General features: G+C 44.8%; 1 protein-coding gene and 1 long non-coding RNA gene across 5 annotated transcripts in view; one reads left to right on the top strand and one right to left on the bottom strand.

Moving 5' to 3' along the window:
- Positions 1 to 16,573, top strand: part of ASXL2 (ASXL transcriptional regulator 2) — a 65,492-nt gene that overhangs the window by 33,000 nt on the left and 15,919 nt on the right. For all 4 annotated transcript variants that reach the window (XM_015859722.2, XM_015859723.2, XM_015859724.2 and 1 more), the window contains 3 exons: positions 8,670 to 8,785; positions 12,149 to 12,275; positions 16,197 to 16,337. In XM_015859722.2, coding sequence (XP_015715208.1) covers positions 8,670 to 8,785; positions 12,149 to 12,275; positions 16,197 to 16,337 — 384 coding nt within the window. The remainder of the gene's footprint in view (positions 1 to 8,669; positions 8,786 to 12,148; positions 12,276 to 16,196; positions 16,338 to 16,573) is intronic.
- LOC107312373 overlaps positions 1,380 to 16,573 on the bottom strand; it is a 36,621-nt gene continuing 21,427 nt past the window's right edge. Inside the window, exon 5 of the long non-coding RNA XR_004306554.1 lies at positions 1,380 to 2,557. This is a non-coding gene — a long non-coding RNA (uncharacterized LOC107312373). The remainder of the gene's footprint in view (positions 2,558 to 16,573) is intronic.

Raw genomic sequence — 16,573 nt, 5'->3', positions numbered from 1 at the left:
GCTCCATGTAACCTGGTCTCTGAGCAGCAGTGCCAGTACCTCCTCACTGTCTGAGTAAAGAATTTCTTCCTAACATCTGACCTAAATCTTCCCTCTTTTAGTTTAAGAAAGAGCTGGAGATGCTCAGTAGTCGGGATCCAAGAGTTTAAAACTGCTATTTTTCTATTAGAATGTGTATTGGCAGAGATAAGCTGCAGTAAAAATCATCAGAGACCTGAGAGGTGATGAATTAATTGTTACCTGTCTGTAACAGAGCTCATCATATGCAAGGCAGAGGGTAGCTGTGCTATCTGCCTTATGCACTGTGGCGATGCACGAACCTGGAGGGGAGTTCAAAGAAACGTGACCACATCTTCCCTTCTCTGAACGCCTACGGTAGCTTCCTACACAGTTCGTGTTTGGCCACCTCTCATCTGCACTGTTTGAGTCAGCAACCTAGAAACGTGTTCTGGTACCCCATAACAAAACGTGAAGCATGTGGGAGATGTCGGGCCTTGGATGGATGGATGGATGGATGGATGGATGGATGGATGGATGGATGGATGGATGGATGGATGGATGGATATCAGGCTTGTAGGTGGGAGATGGAGAACCTTGTGTGTATGGCTGGATGGAAGACTCACAGATGGGAGATATAAGACCTCATATGTATGGATGGATATCAGCCTTGTAGGTGGGAGATGATGCATGTATGCGTAGGTGGGACCTTGTGTGTATGAATGGATGTCAGACTCGTGGGTGGGAGATGTAAGACCTCGTGTGTTTGGATGGATGTCAGACGAATGGGTGGGAGGTGTAAGATCTCACGTATAGACGAATGTCAGACTGGTGGGTGGGAGAAGTAAAGCTTCCTTATGATGGCAACAGACCAATAGTGCAGATCAGTTGCTGATGAACCTCAGGAGACCTGCTGTGCTCCAGATACAGTGTGCCAGCTCATGAGCCCTTGTGTCCTCAGTGTGCTGTGGTATTAGTAGGCAGCGGCAAGTAATGCTCAAAACAGTTGATGTGTTGCTGAATGGTGCTGCAAAGTAGCATAAGACACCTCCTCTGTGGCTGCTAAGAACAGATTAAGAAGGCTGGGGTACTTAACCACTTTTTTTGCCTTGGTCTTCCCTGATAACTGCTCACCACACAGTGGCCTGTCAGCATCTGAAGGGGAGCTATGGGACAAATGGGACAGACTTCAGCAGGGTCTATAGTGACAGAACAAGGGGAAATGGCTTCAAGCTTTAAGAGGATAGATATAGTTTGGATATACAGAAAAAGTATCTTAATGGAGATGGTGAGGCACTGGAACAGGTTGCCTTCTATCAAATACCTGGGCTGCCAAAGTGTGTCTCATGAGCAACTTAGATGTATTAGTCTTAGATTTATCACTCTTACGGTCTTCACTTTTTCCTATACTATATTATTAACAAAACAGAACAGCTCATTGGTGTTGGCTAATGTGGTGTCATTTGAGGTAATTAGCACTGTCATTTCCTAATGTGTTTATGTGAAATAGTTGCCTTAAGTTTCAACAGCTGAAAAAGTGCTCCAAGTATCTCCAAATTCAGAGCATTTTGATGCTCATAGTTTTGTTTTTACAAGCACACGAGGAGCTGTGACTTTCTGTCATTGCTGTGCATCCTCCAGAGCGCTTGATATCACATCAATTTCAGAAGTGATAAGGATGTAGATTGCCAAACAGTCTTTTATTACCGCCTCATTCCCTTTGTTTTATATGTAGGTTCTGAGCATGTTGGTTTGAGGACTTGTCATTCCTTTTGGAATCCCTCAGTGCCACATCCCCACGGTTCTGGAACAGCTCAATGGACGGTGACCCCACCACCTCCCTGGGCAGCTGTACCACTGCATCACTGCTCTTTACAAGGCATATTTTTTCCTAATATCCAACCTGAACCAAATGAGAAATGTAGTCGTGTGCCCTCCCTATGGGTACACCTCCCAAAACCAGAGTTTCTCCTTTGTCATTTAGGTAAGCCTGGGGTTGGTTTGACTGGGAGATCTCCATAGTTGGTGTGGCCTCGTGGCATATGACACTTGGATAGTGCTGGTGAGTGCTCCTGTTCCAAGGAATACCACTGCCATCCCACAGGGATCTGAGAAAGCTTTGAACTGGGACCAAAAGATGATACAGTGGGTGCAGTGCGATCAATGGAGCATGGGGATGTGTGAGTGATCCAACGCTTGTTTAGAACTTCAGCTTGTTTTCTCAGAGCTGCCAGTACCAAATACACACCAGCCTCTGTATGAAGCAGATGGCCGATCTCTATTACGTTGGTAAAAACCGAATGTGATTTTAGGATTGCGTAATCCTCATCACAGCAGCGAGAGTCTCAACTTCACCCAGAGCAAAGTGCGGGAGTGGGAGTTGTGCAAAGTCGCACTTGGAAGATATTTTTGGTCATTTTTTGCTCCTCGATTTTAGCAAAGTGCTGTTGTGTGGTGGCGAATTCTCATGAAATGGCCGTCTTTCTTGTGCCTTTGGTCTTGGTTGGGTATGAATTCTGGCTTGAGTTCCCATTCTCCTTCTGACAGACTGCATACATACCTGTAAAACAGAAAAGGCATTGGACAAACGGGAGGTGTTTATGTGCTTCTCAGAACGTGTTTGATGACTTTCACTAGGACTTTTTTGTGCCGTACATCTGGATCCCATTAGCTGTTTAAAATTGGGTTATTTTAAGCTTGTGACTGCGCATAGTTGAAAGGGGGGGAGTACTGTATTTTTAGTTCATCTTGACTGTAATTTCTTTCCAAATTAGTAAAAGTTCAGCCTTTTCTTTCTGAATGTGTTGATTTCAAGGCAGAAAACCCCATGGAAACACATGCAAATCTTGAGCAGGAACTCTGGCTCTGCTCTTTCAATTTATTTTCACATTAGACTCTCCCAAGGCTAAACAAAAGCAGAGACAAAACCCCAGTAGAGTTCCTACAGTACAGTTCCTACAGCTGAGCTCCAGCCAGGAAGAGAGGTGAGTACTTGCTCTGTGTGCTGGGATGCATCTCATACTCGGTCTGTGCTGCAGTTGGGTCCTTTTAGAGGCAAAGAATGAGCGTCTTGTACCTGGAGACCATACAGAAGAGTGCTTCTTTTGTGCCAAGTAATAAATCCAATTCACCCTCTCAGCACATTACAGATTGCGGATTCCTATTGGATGGAATGAATGATTGGGATCTGTGACCCATTCATAGGATGGCACTGATTGCTGTACTGCTTGTAGACGGAGTCATTGCTCCAAAATAGTTTGATTCCACTTAAAAAGCTGAGAGTTTCTTTTATTGCATGCTATATTTGAAACTAATTTGCTCTGATCTTTAAAAGAAGGGTGAGATGTGCAGTAAGAGCCTGAATTTCCAGTTATCAGTGATGTGAATGGCTTAGAAGGCTGCAGCCCTCTTACACTGCTGAGCCTGTTGCACTACCAAGGTGCAGGATCCTTTACTAGTGTTACACTACTAATACTGGGGGGGTTGGGTTGGGGGAGGGGGGATGCAAAAAGCATCCAGTTCTTTCTGCAACATCAATGTAAGGAAATCTTCATCTTGATCCTGATTTAGGAATTACTTGAGCGCCGGCCAAGAAAATCTGATTTCTGTCATCATCCCCATTGTTTCCCTGTAAGATCTCCCCATGCTTCCCTGTTTCCTCCTTTCCAGCTCAGTGATTCTCCAGGTGTTTTCCTGCATAGGCTTAAGCCATTGTGCTCTCATAGTGCACTTCTGCACTTCACGCGGTGTCAAGGGAAGGGAAGGCAATAAATCAGAAAGCAAACTACTGCCTGAATGAGCTGAGATTTGTGTAGTTCTGTTCTACACAACTACTGAGCTTAAAGTGATGTTGCAGCCAAGCAGTTAATCTTGCTCTCCCAAAGCAGGATCAGCAACATCCATCTGTTTTCTTGTTTATTCGGCACTAGTTGAGAAAGAGAAGCATAGCTGGAGGATTATTACTAGATTTTCTTTTAGAAAAGGGAGCAGATGTACGTTGGGAGCCAGAGGGATTTCCCACCCAAACCATCCTTTGGTTCTATGAGTTTGTGATCTCAAAGAGATCAAAGAGACAGAGAGACATCTCTGTCTAGGGTGCTAAATTCGCACCCTAGAAAGTAAATAACTTGTCTAAGAGGAGATATCCAGGAAAAGAGCAAAAGAAGAAGGGAGTCAAAGTGATTCAAATGCCTTCACCTTTCTGCTGGTCTCACTTCTATGTGCTGATATTTGGCACCGGATGAGAATTGTGAGCCTTGATGGTGCTTGTTGGGTAGCGGGATGGCCTGTTGGCAGAGTTCAGTCTCATGCTACGTGGTGACAGCAGAGATCACGGAGTGCCCCAGGCACTGCGGTGTCAGCAAGATGGGCTCCCAGCAGTGCCTTTGGCAATGCTGGAAAAGCAAATGGTGTGGTATGGCGTCAGAATGGACACGTCGTCAGATAACCATTCTGTCTCATTGTCTGGAGCTGTGGTTAATCAGTACGTTCCTCTGTCCCAGGGCTTCAGGCAGAGTTCTTAATACTGCCTGAGCTGGAGCTCTACAAAGGGAAGACACGAGGCAGCATCAGAGTTGGACTCGGTAGTCAGAGAATCACAGAATGGCCTGGGTTGAAAAGAACCACAATGATCATCTGGTTCCAACCCCCTGCTATGTGCAGGGTCACCAACCAGCAGCCCAGGCTGCCCAGAGCCACATCCAGCCTGGCCTTGAATGCCTGCAGGGATGGGGCATCCACAGCCTCCTTGGGCAACCTTGATCCTTCTGGGTCCCTTCCATCTCAGGTTATTCTAAGGTTGATGGATATTTTAGGTTTTGCAGATCTTGAAGGAACCTGACACTTTGCAAAATGTCATCAGATCCTGCCAGAACAGAATTTCTTATTTCATTTGGCCTTTAGCACAATTAAACTTCTGTTGCAGCTTAGTTTCTCAGAAGAAATACTTCTGTGTCGATTACATTTAAAGAAGACAGTGGTGTAAAGGAGCCTCTATTTCACAGATTGCAGAGGTAATTGACTGCAGATGCATCTTCTCCAGTATTCTTGCAGCTGGGACATGGGGCTGTGCTGGGTCCAATCTCAGTTTATCTAACAAATTGGGTTTCATGAGGTTTGGCTGACACATGTTCCACTTTGTCTCCTCAACTTTAATCTAAGAGAACTGTTAAAACTTCACCTGGCGAGCTCCTCTCCCAGCCAAACCAACAGCAGGAAGTTCTGAAACCTTGTGAATGAACCAGCTGGCCTAAAATCTGGGGCCAAGTGTGCGGAGTTATTCGTTTTGGAGCTCTCTGGGCTATGCATGCTTGGGTTTAACGGCTCTAAAGTAGAACTCTTCAGTACCTATGGGATTTTTTGGGTACCGCCATGCAGTCGTGTCTCTGTCCTCACCACCCGTGATCCAGGTGATATCTCCATCCCTTATCTCTCTTTGGGATGAGAAGAATCCCTGAATCCACTGAAATTCTTTTTGGTCAGATCCTGTCTCCATCCTTCAGCCGATGAAGAATATATTTCTTTGGTTATACAGAAACAATGCAGAGCAGCTCCCGGAGTGTTTTAACAGCAGCGCCTTGCTCGGTTCATTGCTTTCCCAGGTGTCACTTTGCATTCTGTAATTATTTCTGCAGCTTCCCTCCAAAAGTGCTCTTAGGATTTAACGGCATCAAGAGGTGTAATCTTTGCTCCGCATATTTTTCCAATTAAGAAAGCCTGAAGTGCAGAGAGAGCTCGCTTTGCTTAACTTCTTTTTAAATCTAAAGGAAACAAGCTTAGCTCCTCAAGCCTCGTCCTGTGGGAGTCAAGAGCATTTCTCTGTACACACACGTCCGTGCCTTATACCTGCTCTTGGCTGCATGCTGAGTCTGTGAGGCTGTGAACTTTCTGAGAGTTTTCAGGTCCAAGGACCCAGGGATACATTTGGGAGCAATTTGTGTTGCTTTTCCCCTTAGCCCTCGCAGGGAGTTTCCAACTATCTTTATTTCATGTGCTGAATCTTTTTTCAGCTTTCCCATGTCTTTTTCCGAGACCGGTGGGTAGAAACACACAGTTCAAAGCATTCCTGTTCTGGGGATATACAGAATGATGCCTTCTCTTTTATTTTCTAATCATTTAACATGTTTTTGCTCATCCCTTTCCATCACATTTTGCATCTCTCTTTGCTTTTTGACCTGTGAATGAGCGTGGAACTTGAGAACCACAGAGATGCAGCATTGAAGGATGTGGTCATTGGGCATGGTGGGATGGGTTGGGGCTGGACTGAGTGATCTTAGAGGTCTTTTCCAACCCGAATTGCCTCTAGGATTCTATCCCCATCCGTACCGCTTCACTTTGGGCCTACAACTGAGTTCAAGCAGCCGTGCCTTACTCAGCTTTTGGAGCTCTCCTTTTGTTCTTGAGAAGCTGTTGTGGTTACAGCTGTCAGTCTGCAGCCATTGTAGCACCAAAGGTTTGCATACATAAATTGCTGTAGTGTTTCTTTATGGCATCAGCTCATGGGCTGAGTCCTCCTCCCAGGGGTGGATTGTAGCTTGTTCTGCCATTACTGGTTCTGAAAGATTTGTTTTCTTTGTTGCAAGACAGCATGAAAATTAAAATGTGGATTGAATGTGAGAGTAGAGCAAAGGAGCCTTTATTTGAGTGAATTTTCTGCCTCATGCAGAACCTTTAGTTTCTGCAGTGATGGGCTTTAGAGAGGATGTGGTTTGTGTTCCTGCTATTCAAATGTCTCAAAGCCAGTAAGTCAGCCTGTTGCTGTGCATGGGTTTCAGATGTTAAGCTGCATTGTGTTTGCTTCAGGCTGAGCAGCGTCGGTGGCCACAAGCGTGGTGCTTCCCCATGGGGCTCTCACCTGGACCTGAAGATGCTTAACTGGGTTTGTGTGCTTCAGTCGTGCTCCTTCCATGCAGAATATCCCTCATTTTTTCTATGCCCATCACCGTTTTCTTTGCTTTCCTGAATCCTCTCACATTCTGTAATAAATCTTTTTGATAATGTGGGATCAACATTATGGCCTGCAAGTGAGACAGCCAGTGTGGATTTGTATTTTGAAGCAAGCGTTCCAGGGGAGGTTCAGGTTGGATATTAGGCACAATTTCTTCTCATAAAAGCAGTGATGCAGTGGCACAGCTGCCCAGGGAGGTGGTGGGGTCACCATCCATGGAGCTGTTCAAGGAATGTGGGGATGTGGCACTGAGGGACGTGGGCTGTGGGCATGATGGGGGGGACTGGGCTTGGACTTGGGGATCTGAGAGGTCTTTTCCAACCTGAATGACTCTATGATAACTGATTTTCAGAACACTTTCTCATGGAGCACGTTGAAAATCTCTGGAAATCTCTGGGAATTTCCCTTCTCTGGTGGCACTGAGCAGAGTCACACTGCAGCAATCATTAATGAAGAGAGCTATTATCTCTTGACTCCTTTCTGCTAAGAAAGGATTCGCTCAGCCTCATCTAATCTGCAGTAATTGCTGCAGGAAGCAGTAGTTTCAACAGCCAACATGCAGGGCTGGTTATTCTTTATAACAGGGATCATCTTTCTCCCTGGGCTCAAACACTCTTCTGCACTTTGTTTTTTTCCCTTGATTGTGCAGCCTGGTACTACTATCTTTACTAATTCTTGTCCAGATATATATGCAGATATATATAATTTGCTAACTTTTTCTTTTTTCAGCCTGCTTCAGTCAGGCTCCCAGCTTTAGAGTGCATTGCATATGAAGCATCTCACTGATCTTCTTGCCTACACATACATAGCGTCTGTTCTGTTCCGGCCATCACGCAATGCAAGGCATTCCAATTAATGTCCCTGTGCTTTTTTGGTCTCTTTTGTTGCTCTATTTCCAGCTTTGAGCATCCCAATGGCACAGATTTACCTGGCTTGTTGTACATGTGGTGGGTTAACACTGGCTGCTGGCCAACACAGTACAAATTTGCCAAGACAAAGGAGTGAAAACCATGATTGTGAGAGACTGATGCCAAATGGGTTCCCTGGTTGGCCACACAGCATCACCACTGCGGCCACAGCAAGATATCTTGAGTGTCCTGTGCCAAATAGGCATATTCGAGCCATGTGATTTGCTGAAGGGACTGTCCAGAAGTCTCAGTCACATGGAACGAGAAGCTTTGCTTTAGGACCAGATTAATTCAAGGTCTGTCTGGGTTTGGTCAGTGACTGTGTGTGTTCATATATAGCCTCTCTATTCTCACATATATATCTCTTTTGAAAAGGAACAAACAGTAGTCACAGCCCGCCCTGTTTCCATGTCATTTATCCTCCAACTCTTGCTTGGGATGCAGATTTAAGCTGCTGTCAGGTAGGTGCTTGACCATAGGCCATCCCAAATGCAGACCATCGCCCATGTCTGTGTTTCCATTTAGACTTCAGTGGAACTTTTTCTCAAGCTACTTCCACGATAAAAAAGGAATAGGGAAGAGATGGAACATCTGAAGTCAGTTATAGGAACTGCAGTTGGGTCTCCAAGGAAGGCAGCTGCCTTGTTGATATACAAATAGGAAATAGAAATGATTCTTCTTTTACACAATGAGTAACACTTGCTAGAGGCACAATTTTCCTGAGCCTCGTGAGATGTTCTTTAATGGTGAGACCTGGCTCGTGCATTGCTGGCAAATGCATCAAGATTGAATTTTCCATACGTTTTGTTTCCTTCCAGTGTCATCAAGACTGTCACAGACATCCTCCCCTCAGACAAGCTGCCAGTCACCTTCCATCCAGACAGGCAAAGTCATCTCTTCGTCCCAGAAGCACAGCAAGAAGGCACTCAAACAGGTAAGTGGCACAGTCCGGAACTGAGTTTGGGGATTGCTGCAGTAATTTTATTTCTCTGTTAGATCATCTTTCTAAGGGAAAACACACTCTGTGGGTCAGAGTCAAAACTTCCTGCCTATTGCGTATAACAGGGCTTTGCTAAACCGTAGAATCATTCAGGTTGGAGAAGACCTCTCAGATCACCAACCCCAACCCACCCCACTGCCCACATCCCTCAGTGTCACATCCCCACGGTTCTGGAACACCTCCATGGACGGTGACCCCACTATGAGCAGCTGTGCCACTGCATCACTGCTCTTCTGGAGGCAAAATCTTTCCTAATATCCAACCTGAATCTCCTCTGGCACAACTTGAGGCCATCACCTCTTGTCCTAAAAATCACCCCTCTCTTTTAAAGGAGATTCAGAATACTGAATTGCATGAAAAAGCACCTGGAACTTTCATCGGTGTTATTGTAGGGAATAAATACGAGATACTGATTTTCACCCAAGCTTTTTGATCAATGTGCTGAGCTTTCTACAGTCTGGTTTAGAGAAAGGAAGGTTTTTCTGAGAGAAGAATTAAATCCTTTCACTTCTTCCCCTCATTAGGGGCATACTTTCCCTTCCAAGGAATTCTTCAGTCCTCTGTATTTATGGAGGTGACAAAGGGGAAGCAGAGCCTTTGCATGGCTCCTCTTTTGGGTATTATGAGAGGAGGAGCAGGGCCGGTTGTTCTGTGTGCTCATCTGTAGAAGCTGTTGCGTGCTCTCAGGATGGAACAGATAACTGTACCTCACATGGTCCTGTTCTGTTAATGAAAAAATGCAGGATGAATGATTCCCTTGAGCATCTTATTTGCAGGTGTTTCCCCAGCTGCATTGTTTAGTTTTCCGTGATCCTTAGAAAGGAAGTGCTATAATAGGGTTAGACTTAGTCCTTAGTCGAGCAAAAATCTGCAAGGAGTTATGAGTCAAGCTGCAGAGGAGGTGCTAGTCGAGGGATTACGGAAGCTTGTCACAGACAGATGAAATCCCGATGTGTTCTGGATGGGATTTACCTTTTCCCAGCCGGTTTTCCCAGCTTTTCCCAGCGCTCAGAATAGTATTCAGCTCTTAGAGATGCCCGTGGTGTTTGGAAAAGGATTTGTAGCGAGAGATAAGGATTCAATTAGAACATACTGTTGAGGAAAACATTGCAGGTGAAGATAGAGCAATGGAATGAACTGGAGCTTTATTTCCAGCAGGAGTTAGATGGATGTCAAACCTCTCTTCTTTCTAATTCTTGCCTGATAGTTTCCCACTTTTCATCTCCGAATTCCCTCTGCTCCTCTTGCCAGCAGCCTTCCCCACCTCTACATCCGCCCCCTGCGTCTCTGCTCTCTCCCCACACTTCACCCCACCTTTCTTCTTGTGCTGTTTACCTCTGGAGCATTCCTGTTCCAACACTGACTCCGTGTGCAGTGAAATATGTCAGACCTGGTGAGGTCCAAATTTTAGGTGGTGTTCTCAGTCTCACTGTTCTCAGTCTTCTCGGGCTGGGGGAAAAAAGCCAGAAAGAAAGAGAAATGGGGAAGCACACGTTGGCCTTGACACGTAGCATACCTTGATCATACTGCACCAATGTGCAGCTGTCTATAGGGCCAAAAGCTGTTCTGGTGGTCGTTGTCTTCCATCACAGCAGCATTTCTCCCTGAAGTTTCTTCCCAGAGTAGAGAGCATATCGAATTGTAGTGCTGGGATATCTGATCTTCTGGGCACACTGGAAAAAAGGGTTTGCTGAAGAGTGCTGTAATCATTCATAGAACCATAGAATCACAAGGTTGGAAAGGACCTATAAGATCATCTAGTTCAACCATCCTCTCTTTACCATACCTACAGAAAACCCCTAAACCATCTCTCCTAGCTCCCTATCCAGACGCTTCTGCAACACTGCCAGGGATGGCGACTCCACCATCTGCCATTCAAACCATTCTAACCCACCTGCCTAAAACTCACTGTGGCTTTGGATCAAACAAAGAATGTTGTGTGCCCGATCCAATGCTTGATTGTAGTTCCGATGGAATTCTGCCATTTGGTCCAACTATCACATCAGCCACCTCTTCCTAAACACAATTCCTGCTGCAGACAGGAAAAATCATGAAAATTAGATAGAATGAGCAAGCATCAATAGCAGGAGGGAGACAAAGGTGTTATGAGTATACCAGAAAAAAACCCATAAGTCTTGTTTCACTCATAATCCTAAAGAAAGCTTTCGTATTTTTAAGTACGCCCAGATTATTTGCTAGCGGGCAGTGGAGGAGGCAGCTGGCTGGACTCGGTGCTGGGTAATTATAACATCACTGCAGGGAAGAGAGCAGATTTCTAAGTGGGGATGTTTAACCCTTGAACACCCTATTGCTGCTTAAGCTTACAGTGTCCTTTACAGTCTTTTGGAAGAACTGTGAGTTGGAGTTTAGCATTACCTCGATCTAAATGGACAGAGGCACATCAGTGCTCATCCTAGTGGAATGATGAAACACTCACAGGGAGATTCCTCTTTGGTTACAGTGATTGTGTGGTGGTACTGGAAAAAAAGGCATTCAGATTCTGAAATTCATAATCCATAATTTGAAATCCATTCATAACCCATATTCTCTGGTTGGGGTCTGAACCCATGCTCACAACCGTACTTTGATGGCCAAGGAGGGTGAACAAGCTCCTTTTTGCAAGGCTTCAGAGCTGGTTGGGCCTGAGCATCAGTCAATACCCCCAGGTCCATTTCTTCTACACAGTCATCCGTGTGTGCAAGTTGTGATGGTACAGTCTCAATGTCAAGGCTATTACAGATTATTGAATCTGTATTGAATATCTCCCTTTATTTTTTCAGCATCTGACCTCAATAACAGGACATTAATTGTGCACAGAGAGAATATTTACTCTTCCCAGTTATTATTGTAGCAAAGGATTTTGGTGTTCTGTTCTTTATTACTTTCCTAATTAAAGAAATATCTTTCCTAATGGATGCTGTCTCTCTTGAATGTTTTTGGTCAGTTGCCACTTCCTTCTCCAGGAGGTGAAAATGAATTAATTACATGGTGGAACTTCTACTTCTAAGTTAGTTCTATAATTACTGCTTGAGCCAGCTCCAGGTTTGGGATTCCTTCTCTTTGTGCCCTCTGGAGATGTCTTTCTTTAATCTAACTCAACCTAAGATGTTCTGCAACCATTAACTTTTGGCTGTGTGTGCAAGGGTAGGAAACGTGTGTACCTGTAGTACCGTGCAGAATGAATGGTGACTTCTTATGTGCTCATAGTTAGAATCCAGCTGTCACCTGCTGTAAATCAAGATGCTTGTACTGTGTATTAATGATTTCTGAGAGTGTTTTGTGTTTATTCTTCCCCAGGCCTTGAAACAGCAGCAGCAGAAGCAGCAGCAGCAGCAATGCAGAGCAGGCATGCCGGTGTCCTCTAATCAGCACGCCCTGCTGAAGGCTGTCAAGGCAGCCAGCACCTCCACACCTACAAAACCTGGTACGTGGCAGCAACACTCCTGTCATGGTCACTGTCACTGTTATTGTCTGCAAGTTGCTTTTTCTTAGGGGAGGAGAGAATAAACTCCTCTTTTCAAATGGTTTTGTTTCTGAAATATTCTAGTTCCTTTCTCCCTGGCTTGGATTTTATTAGGAGTGCATTCTGTTAAGAGAAGATCTTGAGTGGGTTTTACTGTGCCATCGTCCTGTTCAGCATCTTCCTATGACAAATGTCAGCCCCCTTAGTTTCCTATGCACTGTAGTCAGGTCTTTCTCACTGCTAAGCAAATTAGGCAGAGTTTCTTTTAGTATTCGTTCTTTTCCAGGCTGTCTTCTCATCCTGTAGTGTGGCTTTCATGTCAGGTTCCAAAGATGTGTGGTTTTACCTGTAAGATTCTCAGGTGCTTTCCTGAAATTACACTACATGCGAAATGAATGCGATCATAGAATCATCACAGAATGGCTTAGGTTGGAAGAGACCTTAAAGATCACCCAGTTTCAGCCCCCTGCCATGAACAGAGTTGCTCTTCTCTTTCTCGTCCAGCAGCGCATTTGCTTCCTTACCAACAGCAGGTTTTCACTGCTCATCACAGTTGTGTGTGGTTACTTCTGGCCAGTTCTATCTCACTTCTAGTCAAAACTGCTTTCCAGGATGAGCTCCTGGTTCTGTAGGCATCATTTAAGTTGTTCAGATGCAGCAAATGCTCTGTGTCTCTATTGCATGGTTTGTACCAAGCCCAAGGTCATGCTGGGCCCTGGTGCAGACATCTCTTTCTCAGCTGGAAGAGTCCTGCTGTCCTCCTTACTTCTGATGTAGAGAATTAAAACCCTGCAGCACATTCAGTGTATGCATCCATTCTGAGTTTGTACAGTGCACGTGGTATTCTAAATGCTGTTCCTTCACTAACCATTCCTAGCATTTGATTTACCTGTTCTTGACCAGGCCAAGAGCAGGCATTTTCCTAGAACTGCTGAAGTTCCAAGACTCTTTCCTGACTTATTTTCTATTTGAGGGCCCAACACTGCATATGTAAAGTTAGGAGAGCTGTTCTTTTTGGGCATCACTTCATGTTTCTTTGCAGTGAATCACATCTGTTCTTCTGTCGCTCAGTTATCCATCGGCATGAAGTCCTCCTGCAGCAACAATGGGGGACTGGAATCTCTACCAAAAAGCAAGGATCTCCTTTGGTTCAGTCCTGCTGATTCTGATCCTGCAGCACATCCTCAGGTCCTGTCTGAAGTCCCAGCTCTTAGCCCCACTCTTACCCCCCTCTTACACCCATTATTATGAGTAAATTGCTGTGCTCTCTTTCAAACTCAAGCACTTTCATGAGTGGGAAATTCCTTCCCTCTTAATAACGACCCAGTTTTTTTATCGTTAGGCCTTGATTTACATGGCTGACCTTGATTCATCTCAGAAAGATGGTGACCATGAAAATACAACCACTGAGAAAAACGCAGCGCCGTCAAAGGCTTCTGTCACAGATGAAGTGACTGAGACTGGCAGTCATGAATCATAGGTTCCAATTCAGGTTGGAAAAGACCTCTACAATACCCAAGTCCAACCCCACCCCACCATGCCCACTGCCCACATCCCTCAGTGCCACATCCCCACAGTTCTGGAACAGCTCCAGGGATGGAGACCCCAGCACCTCTCTAAGCAGCCCACCCCAATGCCCGACCACTGTTTCAGAGTTGAAATGTTTCCTAATATCCAACCTGAACCTCCCCTGGTGCAACTTGAGGCCATCACTTCTCATTCTGTTACCAGTTACATGAGAGAATGGCTGCCCAAAGAATGAGAGAGAAAATACACAAAAGATCACAGCAAAATTACCTCTCCAATCTCAAACCCTCAGCTATTCTTAGTCTGCTTAAAAATAACTTCTTGCCCTTCTTACAGACAGGGAAATGCCCAGCAACACCACTTGGTTTACAAGTATGGAAATAGCCATAGAGGACGGCATAACAGTAATACAATAGTCGGGTGGATATTTTCTGTTTGCCGTTGGATCTTCTTGGTGTAATTCTGTGAATTGTGCTGAAATCCACTGGTCAGGTTAAAAATTCCACAGGCAGCAGAAGTCAGCACTAGGAGTACCCTTGGGAGCTCATCTTGCCCGCATCCCTTCCTCAGGGCAGGATCTGCTGTGCTTTCCCAACAGCTGTTTTCTTCACTCTGTTCTCAGAGACGCCTTTGTGAAGGCCAGAAACTCCCTTCCTGCTCTGTTAACTCTGTCCTTAAATTGTTTTGATCGGTCTCCAATCAGAATCCTTCCTCGGTTTGGTTTAAAACCAAGGTCTCCGGTGCTGTCCACTGTAAAAATAGAAGGTTATTTGATCATTTAGTTGTTGGATCTCTTCTCTCTTACAGCCTTTCACATAACTGGAAATGTTGCCTCATCTCTTGCTCATTTTCTTTAGTTTGAAGTTCTTCCTGTGTTTTAGTTTGTTTGTTTATTCTCCCTTTCCAAATAGCCCTAAAGAAATCCAAACCAAAACTAGACCAATCTGTCCTGGCTTGCTGGTTATATACAGCCCAAATGTTTCTTGAACATCTGTTCAGACATACGCAGGGTTGCAGCCATGTGCCGTACATCCATTTGAAAGAAATGGGCATACTTATCAGCTGTACTTCATGCATCATTTAATGGCAGAGTAAGCGATGTGGGTACTGAATACTTGATGTTTTCTGTTGTTCCCAGGCAGCTTTGTAGTTCAGACCCTTTCTAAAAGGTTAAGGGGAAACCATTAATCTCCTGTTCGTCCTAAGCTGTGGTCCTGCTCATGCAGCCTGCAGTGCAGTTACCTTTGGTTGGCCTGGTGGTGATGGGTTGATGGTCAGACTTGATCTTAGAGGTCTTTTCCAGCCTCGGTGTTTGTTTCAGTGATTCTGTCAAGCTTTGCTCCCCAGCTTTCACCAGCCAGTCAGCTCCAGTTCTATCATCTCGTGATTGTTCCCTTCCATTTGTCCACCCATCCAAACCAAATGTCTCAGCTTGCCTGCAGCATTTCAGGACACAATGTCAAATGTCTTACTGAAATTGAGGTAATTGGCATCCACCTGTCTTCTCTTATCCACAAATCCGGTCATTTGATGGCAGAAGGTAATCAAGTTATTCAGGCATGATTTACCCCTGCTAAATCCACGCTGACTGCTTCCATCTCCTTCGTGTGCACAGAAACGTGCTCCAGGAGGGCTCACTCTGTGGCGTTCACAGGGATGAATATGACTGGCCTGTATTTTCTCAGTGTTCTTAACTCATCTCACTTAGAAAGAGGAGAGAGAGGCAGGCAGGGAGAATCTGGGGAAGAAATCCTTCCCAGCAGCAGTAAATAATACTGTGGTGCAAAAAGGAATGTGGGTGGCACTGCTTTGTAAGGCAAAGTCGTAGTGGTGAAATCACCAGCTGAGTAGTGACTGTGGGGGGAGGACGTGAAAATATCTCCTGAGTATTTGAAAGGGTAGGAGGAATTACTGAGGTTGGCCTCAAATAAGAACGTTTAGAATAAAAGGTAAAAAATTAGAACATACATATAAGGTATGAAAGGATTTTTTGTGATGGTGAAAACTCAGGTAGACATTAAAGCTGCATCTGAAAGGAGGTTTTAACAAGATCATGAGTGGACTGAATGTAGTCAAATGGGACTAGCAGGAAAATGGACTGAAACCATAACCAATAAGGGTGTCCGTCTCTTTATTTTTGTTTTGTGATAATGTGAGAGCGACAGAGGGCTGTTCTGCTCTCAGCCTGCTGGGAAATAAGTGCTACAGGAATAAGGGTGTCTTAAATATCATAGAAGTGCTTGTCCCAGAGCTGCAGCGAGCGTGTTAAAGAACCTTTATTTCAGTCCAAACAGATGTCTTGCATAATATTTCTTTGTATATCCCCATGTTTTACTGTTTCAATTTCCTGTGCAGCTTGGGCAGGAAAGCAATCCGATGGACACTCAAACAGCTCTCAGAACTCCACCTTCAGTTCCTCTGCCTCTGTTAAGCTTGACAACTCCTTGCCAGGGCTGGGCAAGAAACCGTTCCAGAGATCTGACAGGCTCCATGCAAGTAAGACATTTATTTTTTTCTGATTATGGAGATTTTGTTGTTCTGGTGCCAAATCAAAAGCCAAAATAGCAGTGTTGACTAAAACACGCGATTAATTCCATTTCTACAGTGATTTGGGGAAGGCAGTCCCAGAATTCCACATGAACCAAGATAAACAATTCAAACCTTTCATATACGAATAAGCCTTCGCTCATTTCTTATCATCAAGGATTTCTACCTGTGAATTTGGAGCTCGG

This window comes from Coturnix japonica, chromosome 3, assembly GCF_001577835.2.
Source record: "Coturnix japonica isolate 7356 chromosome 3, Coturnix japonica 2.1, whole genome shotgun sequence".
NCBI lineage: Eukaryota > Metazoa > Chordata > Aves > Galliformes > Phasianidae > Coturnix > Coturnix japonica.
This window is presented reverse-complemented; position numbering and strand designations above follow the sequence as displayed.